We start from the raw sequence: 26800 nt of genomic DNA on the forward strand, positions 1-26800 counted from the left end.
GTCCTGATTTTTTAAGGAGCAGAAAAGCTGTTAAAATGACAGAATATGAGAGATATGAGAGCTGTTCTAAGGAACTTCAAAGGGACTTTGAAGGTAACCATCATGGTGCCAAAAGTTCTGGAAATCATGAAGAATGAAGAAGAATAGGCAGAACCAAGAATTATTCTGTCTGAAGTAGAAAAAAAAAATGGAAAGAGGCAAAAACAATAGCTATTTGTAACTATTCGAAATACTGGGAAATAGAGGAAACATCTGAATTTATTTGTAAGACTCAAGATCACAGAGTTAAGACAAGTGGGCAAAAGCTCTGGTAGGTTTCAATGGCATATGAAGAACTTTCTAGCACTCGAAGTTACCCCATCACAGCTTGGCTGCCTCAGGAGGTGTCCATGTACACACAGTGACACTAGGAGAACTCACATCCTGGACCCTTCGTGCTGGGAAGCGCGGGTCCACCTCTAGCTCCAGGGGCTATTCATTCAGCAGTTACCTCATCAGTTGTCTATTGCTGCAATCAAACAATCTCAAACATAGTGATCTATATCTATATATATATATATATATATGTGTGTGTGTGTGTTTGTTGTTGTTGTTGTTGTTTTTGAGAGAAAGCACAGAACAGGGAGGGGCAGAAGGTGAGGGAGAGAGAGAATCCCAAGCAGGCTCCACGCCAAGCACAGAGCCCAACATGGGGCTCAATCCCACAACCCTGAGATCATGACCTGAGCTGAAACCGAGAGTTGGACACTTAACCGACTGAGCCTCCCAGGTGCCCCAAACTTAGTGGTTTAAAAATGACAACCATCTCCTTTGCTCACAATTGTGCGGGTGGGCAGTTTGGGCTGGACACCACTGGACAGACTTGCCCAGGGTCATCCTCTGGCTGCCCTTGCAGAGGGACCAAGCACAGGCAAGAGAAAGGCCAGAGAGAGAATCAGTTCAAGAGAGAGGCAAGTTGAGAGGATAATTTCAGAATGGAGAGGATCTGAACCTCTATAGGTGTTAAGGAAAAGAATAGTAGAAAAAAGAAAAGCAAAAGTTTTTAGTATCAGAGCCAAAGGAAGAAGGTCCCAATGGGAGCCAGGAGGAGGGGCCAGGGGGTGCTGGAAAGTGTGGAATCTGAGGCATGGGTGAACAAGTTAGTAGTGGGGAAGAGAAACGGCCATCCTACAGGAAAGCTGGAGAAAGATGGGCAGTGAACAAACACACACCACATAGCCCGGCTTCTCCATGAAATAGATGAGCTTCTGTGTTGACAGCAAGGGGGGAGGACTGCATCCCAAGACCCAGGGCACCGGAAACCGTGAGGTACTACTTCCTTTGGACGAATGGGCGGGGAGCTCTTACGAGGGGGTTTCTGAGTCAGAGCTCACATGACTGCCCCACGTTGATACGGGGCCACTTTTCGTGGGAGCAGCTGTGTCGGCCCCATTTGTTGGCTCTTACAAGCCTTTCACTGCCTTTGAGCCAACATGTGCAACCTTCTTAATACCATAGTGAGGAGGTGACGCCCATTGCCTGTCCTCCTTGTGCAGGCCGGTGTCTCTCTGCCCTAGAACACTAGGCACTCCTGCTCACAAAAGGTTTAGAATTATTGTTATTTTATCTTCAAGAAATAAAAAGCCTCATTTTAATGTATCACCTCTACTTAAATATATACTTCTATCTTATGGTAAGTCGATGGATATTTCAGAATATAAGACTTTTTTAAAAAAGATTTTATTTGTTTATTATTTGAGAGAGAGAGAAATTGAGAGAATGAGTAGGAGGAGTGGCAGAGGGGGAAGCAGACTCTCCGCTGAGCAGGGAGCCCGATGTGGGGCTCGATCCCAGGACCCTGGGACATGACCTGAGTGGAAGGCAGATGCTTAACCACCTGAGCCACCCAGGCGCCGGAGTATCAGCCTTCTAAATCACACCTGGTAGAACTTCCTGAGGAACTTAGGCGTCTGGGAAGTCAGTGTCAAGGGAGTCCAAGCAAACCTGGCACTCATTTCTACCCTGTCCCATCGGAGACTGAAACATTACCAGTCACAATCTCTTGTCTGGTGTGAAGCAGAGGAGTAAACTTCTTTTAACAGTACTTTTTCTTGGGGATTATTCAGAGTCGAATGTGCTGTGCTTCAGGGGCTTTATGAATACACTTTATGAAGCCAGAACAATTTCCTGAAAGGCAGAGTCTTGGCATATGAACACCCACAAATGCAGGCCACTCGGTCCTAGTCATAGTTTACTGTTTTTTAAAAGATTTTATTTATTTATCTGAGAAAGAGAGAGAGCAAGCATGAGCAGGGGGCAGAGGGAGAGGGAGAAGCAGACTTCTCAGAGGGAGAGGGAGAAGCAGAGGGAGGAGCTCGATGTGGGGTTCGATCCCAGGACCCTGAGATCATGACCTGAGCTGAAGGCAGATGCTTAATGGACTGAGACAGCCAGGCACCCCCCCACACACAACAGTTTTAAGGAGAAGTTCTCTCAGGTCCCATTGGTCCCTCATGGTACCACTGTGGAGATGTGTTGGGAGCTCATTACAGCTTCACATCACTACCTAACTTCGTGGGGACAAGTTTGCTCTCCCCACTTCAGAGTGAGCAGAGCACAATCAGGCCTCAGTCAGGTCCTGTGGGAAGAGCGCGCATCCTCCCCCCTGCCTGCTTCTGGTGCCGGGAGCCTGAGCCCTGTGTGACTCATCTGTTGCAGAGATACCCGCAGCCCCGGGGGCAGAAGAAGAAGAAAGTGGTGAAGTACGGCATGGGAGGCATGATCATCGTTCTGCTCATCTGCATCGTCTGGTTTCCCCTTCTCTTCATGTCCTTGATCAAATCTGTGGCGGGGGTCATCAACCAGCCCCTGGATGTCTCGGTCACAATTACCCTGGGAGGGTACCAGGTAACTGCTGTGTACCTCCCCCCAGGTCTGGCGCCCCTGCCCGCGTGTTTCCTGACCACCAGCTACAGGATGTTCAGTTAGCTCTTGCGGCCAGATTCCCCCCTGCATTTTAACTGGTCAGCAAATATGTGACATATGAGATAAAGCACAGAAGACATTGAAAGGGTAGTTCTGTTCTGGTGTGGGGCACTGGAGTAATCACTTCAAAAAGAGATCCCTGAGGCCAGTTGCCATTGGGTACTCAGTGGGTGATGATATACTGTGTAAAGATTTCTCTTTTAACCCAGGATGCAGAGATGAGCCTCGGGAGTGTTGACATCACTGTTTCTTTGTTTTCCAGCCCATTTTCACAATGAGTGCCCAGCAAAGCCAGTTGAAAGTTATGGATCAGCCAAAGTTTAATAAATTTATGAAAGCTTTCTCTAGGGACACTGTAAGTAAATGCGTATAGTAGATGTCTGTGAAGACATTTCATCTAGGTGAGCTTACTGCTTGTCATTTTATTCACTGTTCTGCCATGGCCTGTGGTGGTGGGAAGGACTCTTCAGGGATTACCAGTGGCCATTGGCCACTTGGATAATCTGAGACATTATGTCTGTATTATTGGATATAAGTGTCAATAAACATAATTTTAATTCAGGACATTTTAATGTAAGCTCAACAGATGTAGGTCCTCTTTTATATTTTTAAATGTTTTTAATTGTGGTAGATACTGATCCCTTTGATCAGTAGATCTACTCTGAGAATCTATCTTCAGGGAGTAATTCAAAATTTTGGAAAAGCTCTGTGCAGGTACCTGCTTGTGATGGCATGCTCTGTATTGACAAAAGTTGGAAGCAACAGAGGGCTCAACAAGTAGGGACTGGTTGAATAAATTATGGCAAACGTATCGCGTGAATTTGATAGGCACTGGCTTCTCTAGGGTGGTTGGCGTGGGAGAAGGGGTCTTCCGCTTTTCATTTTATTTACATGCTATGCTGTCTGAAGCTTCTGAAGAAGTTTCCAAGCAACTTCTTTTGTAATACAAGATAATCATTACAAAGACTATGCGTGGCATGCACATTTCTCAAGATAAAACATAAATGAAGAAGAATATATGCTATTATTTTTTTTAATGATTTCCTACTGCATATAATGGTGATAATATTCTGTTGGCAAAGTTGTGGCTGATGTATTCTTTTCTCTCCACTGCAAACTTACAATAATATGATAAATTTATTTTTCATAATTAAAATTTGCTTTACAATAATACTTTCTTATTTAAAGAAAATGATTAGGCAGACAGATGCTTAGCTGTTTTATGAAATTATCAGCCTATAATGCACACTGCCCAAACTCATCTCAAGGGATGTGCAGCTCTGAAGGTAGGACCAAGATATTGTGGGTGGATTAAATTTGACTGTCTCATGAGAGAGAACACCCCAAGAGCTGATAAATTTCCTTCTTAGTGGGGAGGAGAAATGACACCAAATCCGTTGATTTTTCTTTATTAATTGGAATGATTCCATACCTATGCTGGTACTGAGATTGCTCTGTGTAACTGGGGCTGCCCATCCCAGTGCAGAGGGGAACAAAATAGTGCCACGGAGCACCAAGGCCATCCACTGTAGAAACTGTCCTTCCAGAGAAGAAATCCTCTTTCTGCAGTCAGTTAATAGGAAGAGTAATCACTTCATCTATTCATCACCATGTATATGATCTCTTTATGCATGTGTATTTGTGTACATACAGGGTGCTATGCAATTTCTGGAAAATTATGAAAAAGAAGACATAACAGTAGCAGAACTGGAAGGAAATTCAAATTCTTTGTGGACCATCAGCCCTCCCAGTAAGCAGAAAATGATAGAGGAACTCATGGACCCCAATAGTAGCTTCTCTGTTGTTTTTTCATGGAGTATTCAGAGGTAGTTACTGTCTTTCCATGTATGATTTCCCCCTTTCCCCGCAATCCAAACTCGGGGTGGGGGTGGGAGGCTAGAAGGAAAGAAAAATTCAATTGATGTGGATTTTAGTTGACATTATGCTTTGGGAACATTCATTCGATGCTACAGCTAACCTTTGTGTTTATTAAATAATGATCTGCCTGGGAATCTGGCAAAAATAAGAACTTTTTAGTTTTCCTTTTTCCTACTAACTTCAGTCTCTAAAGAGAGGCTGGCAATGAGTTCTGTGAACAAGAGAGAGAGGTAAAGTGAAAAGGAAAAGGGTAAGGACTTATAAAATGAAATAGTCTGATGACCGTAAGATTTCCCTGAAAGGGTGAATTTTGGTCTTATGAAGAAACGAAGAACTTGCAGCCTCGGAAACCGCAGTTCTCATTACATCCCCCCAACATGGGGAAACCCTAACAGATCTTTTCTGCACGCGTGGGGTGTGAGAGCAGCCTGGCAGCCCCAGGAGGGGGAGAGCTGAGACTCCTTCTCACCTAACCTGAGCCAATGGCCAGCATGCAGCCACTACTTTGCTCTTTTGTTTTTTAAGTTTTTATTTAAATTCCAGTTAACATACAGTGTGATATTAGTTTCAGATGTACAATATAGTGATTCAGCACTTCCATACAACACCCGGTGTTCATCACAAGTGCCCTAATCCTTAATCCCGTCACCTACTTCACCCATCCCTCCACCCACCTCCCCTCTGATAACCAACAGTTCGCTCTCTGTAGTTAAGAGTCTGTTTCTTGGTTTGCCTCCTTCTCACTTTTTTTTTCACCTTTGCTCATTTGTTTTGTTTCTTAAATTCCACAGATGAGTGAAATCATATGGTATTTGTCTTTCTCTGACTGACTTGTTTTGCTTAACATAATACTCTCTAGCTTTATCCACATCTTTGCAAATGACCAGATTTCATTCTTTTTGGTGGCTGAATAATATCTATATCTATATCTATCTATATAGATACACACACACACCACATCTTCCTTATCCATTCCTAAGAACATGTCTTAAGAAAAGCTCCTGCATTCAAAAACCCATTGTGTTAGTGAAGCACTTGGGGAACCTCGACACAATAAAGTAGTTGAAAGGCTTGGTGTTTGTTTGTTTGTTTGTTTGTTATTACAGTCTTGTGGTTCAGGATTCTATGCAAGCTTATTTGGGAAGTCAAGTGATAGGTGCATTTGGGTCCATGATTCCTGGCTTCTAGGATGAAATTAAGAAAGAATCATGATAGGAACCTAAGAAACCTCCAATCTAAAATGAATTTCCAAGGAAATAGTAAAGAAAGATTTCAAAGGGGGCTGTTCAGAATTGAAAGAACTCCTTCCTGAATCTTATTTTCTCCTTTAGAATTTACATCCGAAGTTCCTCACATGAAATTCTAGACTGCCAAAAATTTGTTTTCTAGCCTTTTCTTTGAAGAGCTACCAAAAAATTAACAACATTAAAGATCAACTTTTGATTGAACATTCTTTTAAAAATGTGCATTCTATTAGTCACCATGGAGACTAACCTCATTGGATTAATATAAAGAGTGTTGCAGAAATTCATACCAGAGCATCAAGATGGTTTCTCTTTTAGTCAGCAGACTGCCTCCTCACCTGCCGTCTGTTTTAAAGGTGTTTGTGGCCTCCCTGGGGTTTACTAACTTGGTTGTCTAAGAAGCTGGACGTAAAGGTGAGGTGGACAGAAAAGGTTGGGGTTGACAGTTGTGGACCCAATGAAGACTTGGTGAGATTAATAAAATGAAGAGTCAAATGAATTTTTGAATCTCTCTTCCAGATTTCTGAATAATCACTGACATTGAGCCCTTTTATCTTTCTTCACAGAAACATGAGTCTGGGTGCAAAAGCAGAAATAGCAACGGATAAGCTTTCTTTTCCTCTTAAAAATATTACACGTAAGAATATAGCTAAAATGATAGCCGGCAACAACACAGAAAGTGCAAGAACACCAGTGTAAGTGATTGCTCCTGTTAATAAGCTTTAACAGATGGCTATATCTGGTACAAAATCTCCATTTGCAAATTCACATATGCAAGAAATGCAACTTTCTCCATTCTTCAGTAACTCAAGTGAATTCTACTTGGAGGCCTCGTTGTGTTGCATTAAAGCAGCTCTGTTTTCCTCCCCTCTCACTCTCTGTCCACCTAAAGGCCTGGGAGTCCTGATCTTGTCTCTGAGTAGCAAACCTTGTTCTTATCTAAGCTGATTATCTGACCATAATCACCAAAAGCCAGGGAAAGCACCTGGGAGACCCTTCTTCTACTATTACTCCTGACTTGGGCTCATTGAATGCCTGGCTAATGGATGGGAGATGTGGGGAAGACAAGGGGTAAAAGGAAATTTAGGGGGTGGGGAATCTATCTTAATATATTATCCTGCCATATAAGTACTCCACTTCAAACAAATCCAAGCTGGGATGTTTAGATTCTAATAGGAAAACTAGTGGGGGGGGGGGGGGAAATGCTATGGGTGCAAAACTGCTAAATGACGTTCACCGGCCAATGTCTAGTTCTGACCTCCAGTCTGTGCTGGCCCCACTTTAATGTGTTGAGTATAAGGACAGCCATGATATAGTCCTCACATGTGTTCCCTAAGAGAGCCTTTTTTAATCACTAAAGTTGAAGGAACCTCAAAGATTGTCAGATCTTCCCCCATCATTTCCCCATGAGAGAACAGGCCTAGAAGGACAGAGTGACCTGCTCACATTACCCAGTTTGTCCTCAGCAGAGGGAGGGACAGGTCCAGGCCACCAGTTGTCTCCTTGGGCCTCACTCTTGGCACTAGATAGATTCATGCAGTCTACTTGATTATAGATATAATTATATATCTCCATAGAGTACAGACATAGATCCTAGCAAGAAAGACAGCTGCTTGCTTCAGAAATGGTCACAGACGTGGGAAATCTCTGTAGCAGTTTTTAAGGCATTAACTAGCTCATGTACAGAGTTTACCTAAGTATTCGAATAAAACAACTGAATTTGTTTGGCTTCAGAAATTTCTGATTATAATGGAACCCAGAAATTGTGATGACATCACATTGCATAGAAGTACAAAGACTCACCATCATTTGTTTGAGATGAGGTCAAAAATAGCAACAAAAAATCAGTTTTATGTGGATAAAACAACTAAAACTTCATTACTCTCCCCCCTTTTTTTCTTAACACACAGGACTATAGAAAAGATCTACCCATATTATGTGAAAGCACCTAGTGATTCGAACTCAAAACCTATAAAGCAACTTTTGTCTGGTAAGGATGAGAAGGAATTGTTTCAGAATTTTTTAAAATCCTTTTATCCAGTGTCTACAGTTTGCATTTTCAGCCTTTCTCAAGCTGCTTTCCAGTTTTCTTTCCCTGTGAGACACGGCTTACAGGAAGCATGAGACTCCCAGCTGCGGTCACCAGCCAGAAGGATCCAGTCAGGCACCAGCAGCCATATTCTTCATGGTTTTCATTGATATAGAACGTGATTGGCTTAAATCCACATTTAGCAGCTTTGGTTACTGATTCAGCCGTCTGTTTACTTGTTTCTATTAGCATCCATCTCTTTGGCAGAAAATGGCCTTATGCAATATTAAATATGAAAGCCCCACAATAAGAATAATAAAAATGGAGCAGGAAATCTACTTGATTCAGCCCAAGGATGGTTAAGTATCAATGTTAGTCTCTAGGGACTGTGTTTACCCAAAACAACGATGATGATAGGATGTTGATGCTTGGGGATTCTTAAGCATTAATTACTAAGCATTGTTTGACTTCATCAGTTGCCTGGATCAGAGCAGATGTGTACATGTGATAAAGGTAGAAGGACAAAGCAGTTATCCAAGTCATGTTCACTCCTTTGTCAACGTGGGTTGCTCATGGTCACCAGGCAGTGCGTCAGGCACTGGAGACCAGGCTCCAGTGGTCTGATTAGATGTAAGTAAACAACTGGAAGCCCCCATTGAGATCACCAGAAGTAGAGGCAGGATAGAGGTTCGGAAGACAAGCATGGGTGGGTCCCACATCTCTATGCTTTTCTTCCTCAACAGTCAAAAATACATATGTCTTACACGGTAATTGTGAGATGCCTTGAGAACTTTGGTATTTCCATTTCAGTCCAAATAGTTCTAGAAATGCTTAGTCCAAGAGCACAAATTGCTCAACCATGAGTCATTCCCTCTGAAATGCTTCTGTCCGTCAGTGGGCCCTTCACAGCTGCTGAACCTCACAGATGATCCCGCAAGCCTGCTAGGGCACTCCTTCAGCTGCCTCCCTCTCCCTGGCAATGGGTCTCAAATTTTCCCCATTCCCCCCACTTCCTTTCAGCTTCAGGAAGATGGGGCACCTCCCTGCAGGGTCAGCCTCACTTTGTGCCCAGATTCCCAGCCCCTCCCCACCCTTATTTTCCCCTTTCTCAGCCACATGTTCTGTGCTCCGCAAATACAGGCCTATTGGCTGTGAGTCATCTGAGGTCCAGCCAATGACTTCTTGTCCAGACCACATGGTCTTGGTGCTCTTGGGTCCTGCCAACCCAACAGCTTCTCTAATGATCTTTACCTAGTTATGTCTGATCTTTAGCATAGGTTGGTGGCTATTGCCAATCTGTAAAGGAGGAAACTGAGGCTCAGGGTGTGAATTACTCAGCAGAGGTTATACAGCCAGTATGTGAATAAACTAGATTCAAACCTAGGCCAGATGTTCCCTCTCAGAACTCTCTAGACTTCAGAACCAAGATTCTTTTTGTTCCTGAGCATTCTGGGTGGTTCACATTTGTCCTGGGTAAGGGTTTCTTTCTCTTTACCAGTTTCCTGCCTCACTCTCCATCAGTCCATACATCCATCCATCCATCCAATCCATCCATCCATCCATCCATCCATCAAATAGACATTCATTACCAGGCACTGTCCCAGATCCCTCTGATCCAGGAATTTAGCAGAAAATAATGCAGACACAGCCCCTAGCCTCACAGTCCACCACCAGGACTCTCAACGGAGACCCTATTATCATTGACAGGGATGGTATTTTCTTAGAAAGACTTGCTCAGAGAACTCCCAAGCTTTTTTCCACCCTTTTACTATTCTTTTATATTGACTCTGTGATCCAACAAAAGCAATCATTAATCACACATCATGGATTTTCAGAACTTTACTGAGCTTCATGTCACCAAGCCTTCCTGAACTAGCCTCCTCTCCCCCTCCATCTCCACTTACTAAAGTTCACACTCTGCAAAACTCAGCTCAGAAGTCGTCTCCTCTGCGAAGCCCTCCTGGATCCTACCAAGCAGATGTAGTCTCCCCATGCTAACAACCTCACTGGTGCAGGTCCTATAGTGCCCATAAGTCCCACTTGTATACATGGCCTGTTCCCGCTGAGATATGGAATCATGCTGTACTCAACTTTGTAACCCTTATCACCTGACAGAGTGTCTCCCTCTTCAAAGACATGCAATAAATGCTGGTAATAAGATTGAATTAGTCAAATGACTAAAAACTCAGTGATTTGGGTTTTTAAATGTCTAACTAGTTGTTTGGAATTATCAGCAAAGACACTCAGGTGATGGGTCTTCCCTCTCTCCTGTGATGTGTCTGCCATGCTCACTCAGCAGCAGTGAGCTACATGTCTCATGACAAGGAGAAACTTTATGTACACTTAGGGCCCACTTTTCTTTCTCTACTCACATTGTTACCATGTCCCTGTGTCCTACTCATCCTGGCACCATATGCTATGGACAGTAGTAACTAGGTTTTGCCATCTGAGGACTGCTAATTGCATTAAATCCTAATAGTCTCATGCTAACTTGATTTCATTTTTCTCTGCTTCCAGAAAATAATTTCATGAATATCACCATCATTTTGTCCAGAGACAATACAACTAAATCTAACAGTGAGTGGTGGGTTCTCAACCTGACTGGCAATAGAATATTCAATCAGCATGCCCAGGCCTTGGAACTGGTGGTCTTCAATGACAAAGTCAGCCCCCCAAGTCTGGGGTTCTTGGCTGGCTACGGGTAAGAACTTATTTTACAGTTAACAGTTACAAGAGTCTACTTCTGTATCATATAAAGTTGAGGATGGGAAGCCTTGTATCTTCCTAGAATTCTTGAACTTAATAGCTGCAACATTAAAATTCATAGGTCACTGGCTGGGCGCCTGGGTGGCTCAGTCGTTAAGCGTCTGCCTTCAGCTCAGGTCATGATCCCAGGGTCCTGGGATCGAGTCCCACATCGGGCTCCCTGCTCGGCGGGAAGCCTGCTTCTCCCTCTCCCACTCCCCCTGCTTGTGTTCCTGCTCTCGCTATCTCTCTCTGTCAAATAAATAAAATCTTTAAAAAATAAAATAAAATAAAATAAAATAAAATTCATAGGTCACTGGCCCTTCATTTTAAAAAATGAAGAACCGGAGTTCCAAAGAAGTCAAAATGCCTGATGTCAGTAACACCCTTAAGGACAGGTCTAGAAGTCCTATGTCCAGTTTCTTCACTCTACACCTTCCTGTTATGTTTGAGGCCACTAAGTGTTTAAACATAGAAATTGATGTAAGGTTACCTCTTTTCTGTTTAGATTGTCTTCTGACCTTAGCAGACATGGCCTCAGTCAGACGTCGCAGTTTGGGACATGGTCCAATGTCCAGAATGGTCTGAAGCTACCGTTTCACAGTTTTCTGATCCTTAAATGCTAGGACACATACATCCCCAACAAGACACGAACGTCTGTTAAAAAATCATTGTCTATGCAAAATTGTATTTATAAAAATAAAGAGCTAGGTGCAGAAAAGTGTATATAGTACAATGGCATTTTTACCAAATATATTATGTGGTTTCTTTATATAATATATGCAGTAAAACTACCTGAAGTTCATCCATGAAACTGTTAACACTGGTCATTTCCAGAATTGAGATTTTTTTTTTTTAATTTTCATTTTTTAAGTCTTATAGTTCTGTAAGGGAAAAACTTCAAGCTTTGATAAGTTTATCATATCTTCATAGAATTGGAGGGAAATACTGTTTGTTTGTTTTTTTTCTCTTAGATGTGTTCTATTAACTGTATTTAACTAGTAGATACAATTTCTACTTTTTTTTTTTTCAGTATCATGGGATTATATGCTTCAGTTGTCCTCGTGATTGGGAAGTTTGTCCGTGAATTCTTCAGTGGAATTTCTCACTCCATCATGTTTGAAGAGCTTCCAAATGTGGATCGAATCCTGAAGTTGTGCACAGATATTTTTTTAGTTCGAGAGACAGGGGAACTGGAATTAGAGGAAGATCTCTATGCCAAATTAATATTCCTGTACCGCTCACCAGAAACCATGATCAAATGGACTAGAGAAAAAACAAATTGATACTTTAAGACAGACTGCAAATCAAGTTAACATTTGAATTTTTTAAAAAGCACAATATTCTCATAAGAGCTAAGCATTTCTAGTTGGACGGAAATGGTTTCTCTTCTGACAGGTGTTCAAAAGGAGCTGACTTCCTTTTGCAGTCTAAGCTACCTTGCAAATGAAGGCACTGTTGAAAAAGTTATTTGTAATTCCATTTCTCCAAAATCAGGGCTACTTGTTTTATGTTTTAGTCAACAGTGTCTTGCATTCTGATTGACTATGCAAAGGAGTCATTTATGGGTCTCCTCCCTCAGAGAAACAGGAGAGAAGAAGGAAGAAAGAAAGACACCCATGTTTTTCTGCGCGGGGACCTGAAGAGATCCTATAATGGCGAACGCTGCGCTCTGTCGCCATGGGGAAGCTGCTGTGAGGAGAACAGATGGCCTCAGCACACCCCGAAAATAGGCAACAGCAATAGGAGGCTGAAACTCCTGAACGGATTTCTAGGGGGAAACGAGAAAGGGAGCCAAGGACCCATGAAGATACCAGAGGAAGGATAAGCCTCATTCTAAGCAAAAAGTTAACGTTAGTGACACTCTTACTGCCTTATCTTAACTGAAGACTAATAAAAAATCTTTCCATTAAACACCAGTGACTTCTCAGGAAAAAAAAAAAAAAACAGCAAAACAAATATGTGGACATCGGCTTTGCTGAGGCCCAGCTCGTGACTCTCTTCAGTGGTGGTGGCTGTCCTGCTTCAGTCACTGCTCCCCGTCACACACAGGCTCCAGGTGGAAGGATAAAAATGGTGCCCAGCTGGGCGTGGAATGAATACTCTGACTTTGTAACTCTTTACTAACTGAGGTCATGAACGCTCTTCTACCTTTCCCCATCCCTCAACACGCTTTTTCCCATTTCGATGATTTAAGGCAATGGTGTTTTCCAGTATGTGACATTTCCTTCCTGTTTTTCAGGTATATCAAAAGTTTACATATTCCAATTCACATTTTTACATCTGAGACGGGTTTTTTAAGTTCATAATTATGAAAGAAATATGTATATTGAGCTTGGGGAAATAAAAAATGGCCTTTTCTTAAATTATTATTATTGGTAATACAACCTCTTCATTAAATAACAATGTAGCATGAAAATTTATGATTGAAATGTAGTTTTCATTCCGTATTAAAATACAGTTTGTGAGGAATCATCGAATGGACTAGAATACGTCAAAAAAATGATCCTATGTAGTTTGGGTTCAGGACTGACTTAAAATAAAGCACATCTTGCAAAGTCATTTCAAGAATATTCTTCATTCTGCCTCTTTTGCATTAAGTAGGAAAAATGATTGTTTTCAATACTGTGTACAAAGTGTTAAAAAAATCAACTGAGAGAAGAATTCACTTCTTGGTGGATTTGTCTTTCTCATGCAAATAATAAGATTATATTATTCTATGTGAATAATATAAGCAGGACACAACTGGTAACAAATTAATTTCCAAAAGTTACGGTGAATATGGAGCTGTTCAGTGTCTTCTAGAAAACTAGTGCATATTTGTTCTTCAAACGTGAAAGCCAACATACTTCCGCACTTCGGAAATCAACTCCTCCAGTCATCATAGCAATAAACTCAGACTACTGGGGCGCCTGGGTGGCTCAGTCGTTAAGCGTCTGCCTTCGGCTCAGGTCATGATCCCAGGGTCCTGGGATCGAGCCCCACATCGGGCTCCCTGCTCCGCAGGAAGCCTGCTTCTCTCTCTCCCACTCCCCCTGCTTGTGTTCCCTCTCTCGCTGTGTCTCTCTCTGTCAAATAAATAAATAAAATCTTTTAAAAAAAAAATTTTTTTTAAATAATAATAGACTACTTAGGGGAACTCTTTGGACCATGTTCTGATTTCCCAACAACAGCAAGAATCACTGTGCATATTTCTGGTTGTGAATTCTTTCTTTTAAAGATGTCAACGCAAGGGAATTTCCAGAGAGTGCGTTGACACATTTAGGAAAGAGGAGAAGTAGGCAAAGCTCCTGAGAAGAAAGTGTAAAGTCAAAGTGTACCAGAATGGTAATGTTCCTCAAGAGAACAATTTCCAAGGTTCAAGAAAAAGCTTCCCCATGTGTCAGAGGGGAAAATGTCAAAGGAAATCTAAAAGATAGAAATAAAGAAATGTAGAAGGGAAGTGCTTCTTCCAGGGAGGGCTGTGGAGGCTAGAGTGGAAATGGCAGATAGTGAGGAGGTCTTCCAGTGCTGGCCCGGCCACCGTGAGGCAGGGAACCCCCAGGCCAGCAGGTCACTTCCCCGTTCAGCCTCATGTATCCGACAACATGAAGGGGTCGTTCTCCGGTACGCAGCCACATTCTAAGCCCTGGCCCAGTAGACGCTCCTTGTGAGAATGGCCTGCCACCTTAGATTGGGTTCTCTGGAGATAGCCTCTGAAATGAACAGCCACCAAGGACATTTGGGCCACGGTCCCGGGAGTTACAGTGGTCAGCGAGGAAGGCAGGATCAGGCAGAGGGACAAGCTGCCCCACCATGCAGCTGCAGATGAGGTCTGGTCACAGCTGCTGCATTTACCTCTTTACTCTTCAGTCTGGGTGTGCAGCACTGAGTCCCCCAGGGACCCCTGAGCACCAGCATATTCCTCCCACCCCCGCTGTACAGCCACGGCCCTCCCCTCTCTGGTGGCCTGGGCCAGTTATCCCTGTCCATAACGTGACCCTGTGCATAAGGTGATCCCATCTATAAGGTGGGGTGACCCTGTCCCTTGCCAGAACTCTCTTATTGTCCTTCTAGTTTAATTATCCTTTCTAAAATAATTACTTTCATTTTTCACTAGTTTTCAAATCCTGATTTCTATTGTTCTTTAATATCGTCTGTTATTTTCTTAATCTATTCTAGTTCATCTTGAAATCTTGGGTTATAGTTTCTATCCATTTTGCGGGGATGTCTTTCTGGTAAACTGTTTTTGTCTCTAAGGACCTGATCCTGTTCTTATTCTTTTTTACTGATAAGAATTTGATACTGTATTTAAGTGTAGCCCTTTTCTGTGGCTCCTGTGTGTGTGACCTTAGTTTCCTTAACTTTTGGGTAGGGGGATGGCTCCTTTAGCTCCTTGACTCTGGAGCCCACGGTTCTGGAGTGTCCACAAATACACCCTCCTTTCTGAGGCACCTGGCGCTGCTCTCCCCACCCACCCTCCATGGGCCTCTCTCCCCAGTTGTACCTGTTCTGCCCCCTCGATTCCAAGCAGTGTCCCCGCATCATGGAGCCTGGTGCTGAGAGGCAGTTTCAATCAGTTCATTTTGAGAGTTTGCAGGCCCAGCCTGCCTGGCTCCTTGAGCCCATGCTGCTGACCCCCTGCCTTCACCCCAGAATGGAGACTTGCACAATCCCCTCCCAGGGTGCCCAGGGATCATCAGTGTTGCCATGAGGGGCTCTTGATCTGGCTCCACCAGAGGATCTATTGCTTCTCTCCTCTGCCCCCTGCACCAGGGATGCTCCACACACGTCTTGCTGCTATCGTGAAGTCGGTAGGGTTTGTCCTTGCTGGCCTCATTTTGCGGGGAGCAGGGAAGGAAAAAGAGTGACTGAGGAGGCACCAGACACCAGGCTTCTCCTGCCTTTACCTGCCCTAATTCCTCTAAACACAGCCTGTCAACACAGTATTCACCAAGGAAGAACACATTTAATTTCACAGCTAGGGATAACAGCCTGACATCTCATTGGCCTGCTTACATGAATTACTTGGCAGAAAGGTGCATTGGAACACTCAGTGTGCACAAGTGACTGGTTCTCAGGAGCCTACATTGTTTGGAGTAAGAGGTATTTTTAAAAAAATAATCTATTTTTAATTGTTTTAAGTCATAAATATCTGTGGTTATGTTCACACGTATTTTTATTTATCGAATTGTTCTGTCCATTTATCCTACTCCTATTTTCAAGGAGTGGTTGGTAATCTCCCCTATAGTTAATGTGCATTTTACTTTAGAAATCTTGACTTCTGCCTTTCTTATTCCTTCTTTTCCTTTCTTTTCTTTTCCTTTCTTTCCTTGTGTGTGTGTGTGTGTGTGTGTGTGTGTGTTATTCTTCATTCTGACTTCCTGAGTTGCGCACAGAAGTCCTTATTTTTCTTTCCAATGGTAGCTACGTAAGACTATATACAGGGTGTCCCAGAGCAGAAGTGGAAATGCTCCAAGCTTACAGAAATCATCAGTTAAAAGTTTAATTATTTAAATATTGCATGCTTATTCAGCTTTGCGTATTTTTTAAAGATTTTATTTAATTTTGAGAGAGAGAGAGAGAGCGGAGGGGGGCAAAGGGAGAGAGAGAATTTTAAGCAGACTCCCCGCTGAGCATGAAGCCCTATGTGGAGCTCGATCCCACGACCCTGAGATCATGACCTGAGCTGAAATCAAGAGTCGGAAGTTTAACTGACTGAGCCACCCAGGCGCCCCCTCAGCTTTGTAAATTTTGAATATTCCTTTTTAGTGTTTATCCCACACATGCAACGGTGAGGGTGGCCTCCCCCAGACCAGTGGCCAAAGAGATGAGGCCCCCGCGTGGCTCACCTCACCTCCATCACTCGTGTGGTGGTGAGTCAGGAGTGCAGGCCAGCCTGTGCATTCCTGTTCTTGAACAATCTGCAAATGCAGCCCTTACAGTTGCTCCTGCTCAGGGTTTGCAATCTGAAGACGGACTAGAACCGTCAGCACTACATTGTGGTAACTTGAATGCATCAAAAAAGATAGTAGCATCTTAACAGGTTAAATAATTCTCCTTTATAGCGTTGCCTTTTCCAAGCCTGTAGTATTCATACTTCTTTTTTTTTTGAATGTCAATTTTTTTTATTATTATGTTATGTTAACCACCATACATTACATCATTAGTTTTTGATGTAGTGTTCCATGATTGTTTGTGCATAACACCCAGTGCTCCATGCAGAACGTGCCCTCTTTAATACCCATCACCAGGATAACCCATCCTCCCACCCCCCTCCCCTCTAGAACCTTCAGTTTGTTTTTCAGAGTCCATAGTCTCTCATGGTTTGTCTCCCCCTCTGATTTCCCCCCCTTCATTCTTCCCCTCCTGCTATCTTCTTTTTTTTTTTAACATATAATGTATTATTTATTTCAGAGGTACAGGTCTGTGATTCAACAGTCTTACACAATTCACAGCGCTCACCATAACACATACCCTCCCCAATGTCTATCACCCAGCCACCCCATCCCTCCCACCCCCCACCACTCCAGCAACCCTCAGTTTGTTTCCTGAGATTAAGAATTCCTCATATCAGTGAGGTCATATGATACATGTCTTTCTCTGATTGACTTATTTCGCTCAGCATAATACCCTCCAGTTCCATCCATGTCATTGCAAATGGCAAGATTTCATTCCTTTTGATGGCTGCATAATATTCCATTGTATATATATACCACATCTTCTTTATCCAAAGCCATTAAAGTTTAAATCTGCATAAGACTTTGGGACCCTTTATGTTTTCTTCTACAGAAGACTAAGTTCTGTGCCAGAGACTTTTACGGGTGGGTTTCCATTTCACGGCATTCCAGAAGAAAGGCGTGTATTGATAGCACAAGTGGGGCCAAAGATGGTGAGGAGAGGGGAGGGAAGTGCTGAGGGTCCTGGTGGGAAGTTGTGGAAAGAGAAGAATTTCTGAAATCATTCCAGGACTCTGGGACCAGCCACTGACTTTGTTTCAAGTGTTCAGGGAAAGCCTGATAAAAATCCCTAGCCCCTTGCACCCAGACCCTGCCCTATCACAGTGAGCCCAAAAAAGATTGCTAGAGACAAGTGTACCAACCACTCATATAATAATAACAATAACAATAATAATAATAATAGGAAGAAGAAGGGAAAGAATAAGTTGATTGGCATTGACTCATTATTATGGGCCAAACCCTGTGGTAAAAGCCTAAGGAATCAGAGACATAGAGAAGCTTAGCTACCTGCCCAGAGCATAGCTGGAGCCAGGACTTGATTCCTCTCCCTTGGGAATACCTCCTGCCCCGCCTGACTCGCAGCCTTCCTGTTAGAACCCTGCCTGCTTTGCTGGAGCGCACCTGTTGTCCAGACCCCAGCCTCCTGTCGGAACCCCGGCATCCCACTGGAAAGTCAGCCTCCACTGGAACCCCACCTTCCCACTGGAAGCCCAGCATCCTGTTTGAACCCCAGCCTCCTGTGGGCACAACCTCTCCACTAAAGTCTCCTTGTCATCAGCCTCTGTTCCTGCCTGACCTAGCCTTGGTCAGCCCTCCACTATGCTGTCACTGAGCACCCCCACCTGTCAGACCTCACTGGGCCCCTAGATTCCTGAATACTTTTATGGTATATTTGGTGTAAGGTTAGGTATGACTGAGCAGTTCTTCCTCAATCCCATCTCTGTGGCCCCACAATATTTCTTTCCCAGGCTACTGAGTTTTGGGGGTGGGAGCAGGGAATGCACAGTGAGATGCACCCTTTTCCACATGGAGATATCACTGAACTTCTCACATAATGGGAGAAAGGGTGATGGAGGTGACTCCCTCTGCCCCTCACCCAGATAGGTAGGCATACTCAAGTCAAACATGGGCATTTGGTAAAGTTTTAGGATCTCTCTGATTTCTTTTTCAACCTAAAAATCTGATTTTTGTGCTTGATGGCCTGGTCATTCTGTATTCTTTAATAGTAATAAATTAGCTCAGATGAATAGGATAATGCTACAGATATGGGCAATATAGAAAAATACTACCGTAAGGATCAATGATTTAATAGACTGTGACTTTTCAAGAAATCACCAAAGTGAGACTAGAGGAATATCATTTGACATGGACAGTTGGCTGAATTTTATATTGCCCTTCACCAATTACCCCATTTCACTCACACTGACAGAAGCATACAAGCTTCAAAGCCACTACTGTCAAAGGGAAGACAACCCACCCCTCCCCCCCGTCCCAGGGACTCTCATGCCTGGGCTTAGCTGGAGAAGTCAAGCCCAGGGTCCCTCCAGAGTCTGGGCACTTGCTCTCAACCATATGCAGAAAAAGAGCTTTCTTGAGCCACTGAGATGTCATCCTTCCCTTGGGCAAGTCTACTCCTTGGATCAGCCAAAACGCAAGGAGAAAAGGAGATCAATCATGTTCCAGAATGGAGGTGGTCTCTCTATTCCCGACTGTGATGGACTTTCCAGAAGATCATTTGAAAGAGAGGGTGAAGTGCTCTCTGACACGTGGCTCTCCTGTCCCTCCTTTACTGTGTCTTCCAAAGACGCAACCAGCCCGTGCTGACATTTTAGTGGGGGCAAGCCCCTTGCTGAGGGCTTCACATGGATTATCTCTTTTAGTGCTCATAGCAAACCCAGGGTAGGTATTGTTTTTCTCATTTTACAAATGAGAAACTAAGGCACAAAGAGTTTAAATGTTTTTCCCAGTGTGGCATAGCCAGTGTTCATAACCCATGCTTCCCACCATGCTCGGAACCACCATATTATGTAACCAAATCCCCCACCCCCCGGGCAATCTTCTAGTTACAAAGAAAGTCAATATGAACATAGACAAAGGAAAATATATGAAAACCTGGAAGAAGATTATTCCCAAGTAACCTTTTCACATGTGAAATAAAGTACTGGTCTTAATATCATGATCATTTATAAAATGCTCGTCTCTTCCTTACCCAATTCTTGCATGCTGTCCTGACTTATCCCTTTGTATTTGCATGTGGACTTAATGTTTTCAACAAAGGGGTTAGTCGGTCAAGATGAGATTATTAATGTACTTGAGAAATGTATCTGCACAAGGTGTCATGATTTCTGTAGGTGTCAGTTATTGAAGAAAAGCCACCCAGTGAAATAAATTAATGTTGCTCATCTGAATCACAGCCCTTCCAGCCGGGTGTAGGAGAAAGTAACAGTGTGGCATGTCTGAACCTGCTGCCATCAGACAGCCCATGGAGGGGACAGGAATTATAGGCTGGAGGATGGGGAGTGGAATCGGTCTAGCTGTCATGGCCTCCTTATGCCTGGCAGGGCCAGTCATTTTGTTGGGCAGTAGACTTCCTGGATATGCTCATTTTTTTCAGCCCCCCAGACCTACCCTTTCCATCTACCGTGCTTTTATATCTAAGCTCTACCCTTGAAGAAAGCCTTAAATCTTCCACAGTTCCAGTGTAGTAGCAGACTCTTAGTCTCCAATCTAGTAACTAGAACCCCATGAGATCTATAGATTGTGTTCTCTGGAATTGGTCCTATCAAAGGGTATAAACACTACAATTTGTAGTTTGATATGTTTAGCATCTTGTAAATGATTAAGCTTCTATTTCCTTTGTAATCTTTCCAAAATCAGAAAGTTTGAGCTCATAATGATAAATGAATAATCAAACAGGCATTGTTTTCCTAATAAAGCAGAGATATCTGACTGTGATTGGTTTCTCACCTCTAACCTCATGCCTCAGCAACTCCTGGAACTAATCCATATGCAACAAGCCAATTCTACACCTCTGAAGCACATCAGATAATTGAGTGGAGTTTACAAAAACATGCACATTCTCAGGTTTGCAATCCCCTCAGGGCTTTGTCAACCCAAACCTGAGGACGTGGGGCCTGAACAGCTTGAGTCTTAAATGCTCAAAGGGTCATTCTGATTTTTAAATAAGTTTGAAATTACTTGCTTTGGAGAACCCTGCTCCCATGGAGGTGACATTCTAATGAAAACAAAACAAAACAAAACAAAAAAACAGCAAAAGCAAATAATACATGTTGAGAATTTAGTGAGGCCCAATGAAGAACCCTTGTTTTGCCTTCTTGGACTCTGAAACCAGCTCTGAAGCAAGAGGAAAGGGAGGGACAGTGGAGAGACTAAGATGTCACCTGTCCCCTTCACAAAAACTAACTCAAAATGGATCACAGACATAAAGGTAAAACAGAAAGCTGTAAAGCTTCTAGAAAATAACATAGGAGAAAACCTACCATGACCTTGGGTGTGGCAAGGACTTTTTAGATACAACACCAAGGGCACAATCCATGAAAGAAATCATTGATAAGCTAGATGGATTTCATTAAAGTTAAAAACTAGTCTTTGAAAGATAATGTCAAGAGGATTAGAAGACAAGCCACAGACTGGGAGAAAATCTGCAAAAGACACATCTAATAAAGGACTGTTTCCAAAATGTATGAAGAACAATAAAAAATAAACCTGATTAAAAAATGGGCCAAAGACCTTAACAAGTACCTCACCAAAGATCTACAGATGACAAATAAGCATATGAAAAGATATCAACCTCATTATATATCATGAGGGAAATGCAAATTGAAAGAGCAGTGAGATACCACTACACACCTACTAGAATGGCCAAAATTAAGAACACTGATGCCACCAAATGCTGGCGAGGATGTGGAGCGACAAGAACTCTCATTCATTGCTGGTGGGGATGCAAAATGGTACAGCCACTTGGCAAGACCATTTGGCAGTTTCTTACAAAACTAAACATACTCCTACCACATGATTCAGCAATCACAGTCCTTGCTATTTACCCAGAAGAGTTGAAAACTTTTGTCCACACAAAAACCTGCGCATAGCAGCTTTAGCATCACTGTCAAAACTTGGAAGCAACTGTGATTACCTCTGGTGGGTGAATGATACATCCAGACAATGGAATATTATTCAACATTAAAAAAAATCTATCAAGCCATGAAAAAAAATGGAGGAAACTTAAATGCATATTATTAAGTGAAAGAAGCCAGTCTGAAAAGGCTATATTTATGGTATGATTCCAACCATATGACTTTCTGGAAAAGACAAAATTATGGAGGTAGTAAAGAGGTCAGTGTTGCCTGGGGTGAAGTGGGAAAGGGGTATAGTGGGGAGAGATCAACAGATGGAGCACAGAGGCTTTTTAGGGCATGCTGTTTATGATACTGTAATGATGGATACAAGTCATTGAACATTTGTCCAAATCCATGGAATGTAAAAACCAAGGGTGAACCCTAATGTAAATGATAGACTCTGGGTGATTATGATGTGTCATTTGTAATAAATCCACCACTCTGGTGGGGGGCAGGGATAATGAGGGAGCCTGCGCAAGTGTGGGGGCAGCGAGTATATGGGAATGCGATTGGGTGTACTTTCGAGTCCCCACGAAGTGGCAGTGTTAGCCCTGAGCTACAGTAACTGCTTCCACTGTCCCTCGTCATAGAATTATTCGGACCTCCAAAGTCTGCCTCCTGGGCCAGGGTTCTTCCTCACGCGCAGTTAATTATCCAGGCTATGGGAGGGGTTGACTCCGCAGTAGGCGGAGCAGCTACACGGATGCGCGGTGAGCCTCTGCACAGCCCCTTCCTGGGAACAAATGCGGACGAATGCTGGGGCAGCTGACGGAGGGCCACCACCATAGGCGTGTATGTCGCTAGCACTCAGTGGCACCCGCAGGATGCAGCTGTTTTGCAGTTCTAAAACAATGCCTCAAGAATCACATTTAGGGTAAGAGAAATCGGTAGATTTAGGGAAAATTTTTAATAGGTGGCAGGGAGACTTTCTCCGAAGTCTTTGTTTAACATTTATTTCCACACATCCACGTTTCTAATTCTCATTCTTTCAGGCAGTACAGGTGAGAAACCCCGGCCAGGAGGACACAAGGCGCCGCATGGGGCACAGCCCTCAGCCAAGCACCTGCCGCTGGCCCAGCGCCGCAAGTCAGGCCTTCTCCCCGCCCTGGCTGCTGCGCCCAGGTACCCAAGGGTTTTGGACTCAGGACAAGTCCCATCATCTTGGGGGATGTTAGGCAAATATTTAGAGCTAAAACAAAACATTAGTTTAAAACCTTTTGCCAAAGGGAGGAACTGAAGCTAATGATCCAGGTAACATCATAGGAGGAAAGGAAACCTCCAGTGGTATTTAAGGAGCTCCAGGCCCCTGTTGCCCTGCCCTCTGGCCCACCACTGGGGTCTGGGAAAGCACTTCTGAAAGGCCACCTTCACCCAGGAAACTGAGAGATGCAGTTTCCATCACCAACTCGTGGCCCATGGGAGAGTGGTGTGGCCAGGGGCCACTAACAAGCAGGAGAGAGAGGGGATGATGCACAAGGAGCATCCAAAGATGTGGATGAGTCCCAGGCCAGGCGACCAGCACTGAGATACAGGAGCAAGAGTTCTGGAGAAAGCCAGGGGATTCGTTCTGGGAGAGTGCTCTAGCACAGCTTGGCAGCTTGGCTGCTTCATTTCAGTGAGCTCGTCAGGCTTGGTGGCTGGAGCCCAGGCTTGTGTCGGCAAACGCACGGATGCTGGAAAGCATTTGGTCACTGTATTACATCAAGCAATGTAATGTATGGAGAGGCCCAGAGGGGTTGGATGGGGGAGAAGCTGCTTAGTCTATTTCCCGTATCTGCAGGCTTGGTGCAGGGGTGCAGTCTCTGACACGTGCACCTGCCAGGTGGTCGGCCCCGGCCACCGTAAGCACCCGGGTCCCCCCAACACGCCCCATCCCCTCCTCACAGCTCTCAGCCTCTTCCGTTTGCTCAGTCCTCCCCAGGCCCTGTCTTGGTTCCTCCTGGCCTTCAGTGTATGTGGCCATCATCCTCTGCTAAGTCCCCTTTCAGTTGCTCCTTGGGACAGAGGGGAAGGATTGGGAAAAGGCTCAGGAAGCGGCCTTTGGTTTTTCAGAATGGAGGAGGAGAGGGAAGAAAGGCCCTCAAGTGATCTGCCCTCCAGGCAGTCCCTGACTCTCCCTACTCCTCTTCACCCATTCTGCTCAACCCCCACCCCCTCCTCTCTGGCAACCATCAGTCCTGTTCTCTATATTTATGGCTTTGTTCTGTTTTTTGTTTGTTTTATTTTTTAGATTCCACATATAAGTGAAATCATATGGTATTTGTCTTTCTCTGTCTGACTTATTTTACTTAGCATAATACCTACTAAGTCCAGCCATGTTGTCACAAATGGCAAAGATCTCATTTTTTTTTATGACTGAGTAATATTCCATTGTATGTATACCACATTTTCTTTATCCATTCATTTATAGATGGACACTTGGGTTGCTTCCATATTTTGGCTATTGTAAATAAATCTGCAATAAATATAAGGGTGCATTTCAAACTAGTGTTTTCATTTTCTTTGAGTAAATATCTAGTATTACTGGATCATCTGGTAGTTCTATTTTTTTTTTTTTGAAGAATCCCCACACTGTTTGCCACAGGGGCTGCACCAGTTTGCATTCCCACCAACAGGGTTCCTTTTTCTCCACATCCTCAACAACACTTGTTATTTCTTGTCTTTTTTATTCTAGCCATCCTGACAAGGGTGAAGTGAGATCTCATTGTGAGTTTTATTTGCATTTCCCTGATGATGAGTGATGTTGAGCATCTTTTCATATGTTTGTGAGCCATCTGGATGTCTTCTTTGGAAAAACATCCATTCAGGTCCTCTGCCCATTTTTAAATCAGATTATTTATTGGGGGTGTGTGTGTGTGTGTGTGTGTGTGTAGAGTTGTATAGGTTATTTATATATAGTTGGGTTATATTTTTAAAAGATGTCTTTCCATTACTCAGGAGGCATCAGGCTCTAGGCTTATTGATGGCATTGTTGCCTTGGGTAAGATGATACCAACCAGTCTCCAACCCGAACTGAGAGGCAATCATGGGAGTTCAGAACAGCCCAGGAGTTTCCAGGTCACAGAAGGAATGTGAAGAGCCTGGCTCTTAGTGGAGAGGCAGCTATGTGTGCTCTTCCTCATAAGGAACCCAAGTTCCAGCTCGTAGACAGGACAAGCTATCATCCAACAGGAACAGAACTGTGCCTGCAGATTCCCATGCACCCAAGATACAAAGCAACCCTTTTAAAAGTATTTAAGATCAGCACTGAAAGCCTCCCTAGGGTCCATTTTTCTTCTGAATATTCTCTCTTCCAAGCTGGTGTCACAGATGTTGAATGTCACCCATGCCCACAGATGGAACGTCCCCACTATGCAGGCAGTTCTAGACATCTAGTCTGACTTCTTTTCTGTCTGTTCTGCTTCTCTTAACTGCTCGGAGGGATTCTACATTAATGACCCATTGACAGCTCAAATTCAATATGACCAAAACCAAAATCATGATTTTCACCTCAGCTCTCTTTATCTTTCCTGCCTTATAGTTGTTAAGAATATTCACTCAAGCTGAGGACCTCAGCGAGTCTGAGACTCACTCAGGCCATTGAGTCCAGCAGGTGTCTCTCTGGGCCAGTCCCCTAAACCTCTGCTCTTCTCGTCCTGCAGCTCTGCCCCCACCCTCCTCCTGGCTTACTGCAGCCGCCCCTTTGTGGGCTTGCAGGCTTCCACTCTCTATCCATCCTCTCTACTCCAGGAGTTTCCAGATCTTTCTGAGGATCAGAATCAACAGAAAGCTTTAGAAAGCTATAGATCTCTGAAGCCTACGAGACTCAACCATCAGATCATATATACCTAGGGCCCAGAAATATCTTTTTTTAACCAGTGCCCAGTGCTGATTCTGAACTATTGGTCATGGATCTGTGTTTAAGGACAGTACATCTAGTCCACTAGCTAATCATTAGAATCATCTCCAGCTCTTGTCAAAAAATAGAAACTCTGGACTCCCCAGGACTCTTACTTAGGAGGCCAAGGTCTACAAATCTTTATGTATTTAAGTGCTTTCAGATGATTTTGACAATGGGCCAGGTTTGAGGATGTTCCCTTTCCATCCTGCCCTCGAGGAGATCTGGCCAGATGACTCTAGATCTAAGGTATCATGATAACATATAGAAGATGCACAATAAATGTGGGCTCTGCCATCCTTCCAGCCAAGTTGGCTCCAAAGTTCTGTCCTCACCACCCCCATGAGAGGGATGTCTAAAGCAACTGAGGAACTAGAGCTCGAGAGATGGAAGGTAGGGGTCCATTTCCTTTCATTCACTTCCCGATCAGTTATATTTGCTCAGTCGTTACTCAAATGCCCATTGGAAAAACTAGGTCAAGTTTACTGAGGAGAGTGAAGAATGTGTGCAGCCTTATAAAAATGATGGCTGACAAGGGAAGACTCCAGGCCCAGAACCAAATAGCCAATAATTGGAAATGTCTGGTCAGCCTCCTTAATAAATGACAATCCAGGAGACATAATCGGTGGCCCCAAGTTTGCTCTCAAAGACAACTAAAAAAGGCGGTGAGTCTCCCCCTTGGAATGGGTTCAGTAACACTAAGAAGACTCTCACACCTCACATGAAATCATTCTCCTCCCACTGGATTACACCAGAGAGATTTTGAAAAGAAAACATAAATTTTTCTACCCTTAGCCAGAGCGAATTCCTACATGCCAGCACCATCAGGAAAGCTAGCACATTGCCTTGAAGTTATGCCGAGGACTGGATCATCTCGGAGAGTCTGTTTTGATATATGGGGGGCAGATGAGTAGGAAATATGAGAGGGTGAGAGTGGAAAATTCTGGAGTCCCCAGGGCAGGACATCACCTGGAGTGATGCCCAGAGCGCCTGGGCCAGGGTGAAACGCTTCTATCCCTTAGCCCCACCTTGACCTGCCTACACGATGGCATATTCAACCAAATACACAAAATGTGGGGACCAAGATGGCTTTTTAGCAAGTCTAAAACAAAGCAAATCATAAGGACATACACTTCCAAGTGTGGAAATATAGCTGCTTAAAATCTGACCAAATAAAATTAGTTTTCGTCTAGCTGTTTTTCATAAAG

General features: G+C 43.6%; 1 protein-coding gene across 2 annotated transcripts in view; it reads left to right on the forward strand.

Moving 5' to 3' along the window:
• The window catches only part of PIEZO2 (piezo type mechanosensitive ion channel component 2), a 505679-nt gene extending 492213 nt beyond the window's left edge, over nucleotides 1-13466 (forward strand). The window contains exons 50-56 of one of the 2 annotated variants that reach the window (XM_032399040.1): nucleotides 2698-2886; nucleotides 3227-3319; nucleotides 4618-4790; nucleotides 6653-6781; nucleotides 7997-8076; nucleotides 10633-10816; nucleotides 11894-13466. In XM_032399040.1, the coding sequence (XP_032254931.1) occupies nucleotides 2698-2886; nucleotides 3227-3319; nucleotides 4618-4790; nucleotides 6653-6781; nucleotides 7997-8076; nucleotides 10633-10816; nucleotides 11894-12146 (1101 nt within the window). In that variant the 3' untranslated portion in view covers nucleotides 12147-13466. The remainder of the gene's footprint in view (nucleotides 1-2697; nucleotides 2887-3226; nucleotides 3320-4617; nucleotides 4791-6652; nucleotides 6782-7996; nucleotides 8077-10632; nucleotides 10817-11893) is intronic. The other variant, XM_032399041.1, reaches the window with a different exon arrangement.
• Nucleotides 13467-26800: the final 13334 nt, after the last annotated feature.

Source organism: Phoca vitulina, unplaced genomic scaffold (assembly GCF_004348235.1).
Source record: "Phoca vitulina isolate PV1807 unplaced genomic scaffold, GSC_HSeal_1.0 scaffold126, whole genome shotgun sequence".
In the NCBI taxonomy this organism is placed as follows: Eukaryota; Metazoa; Chordata; class Mammalia; order Carnivora; family Phocidae; genus Phoca; species Phoca vitulina.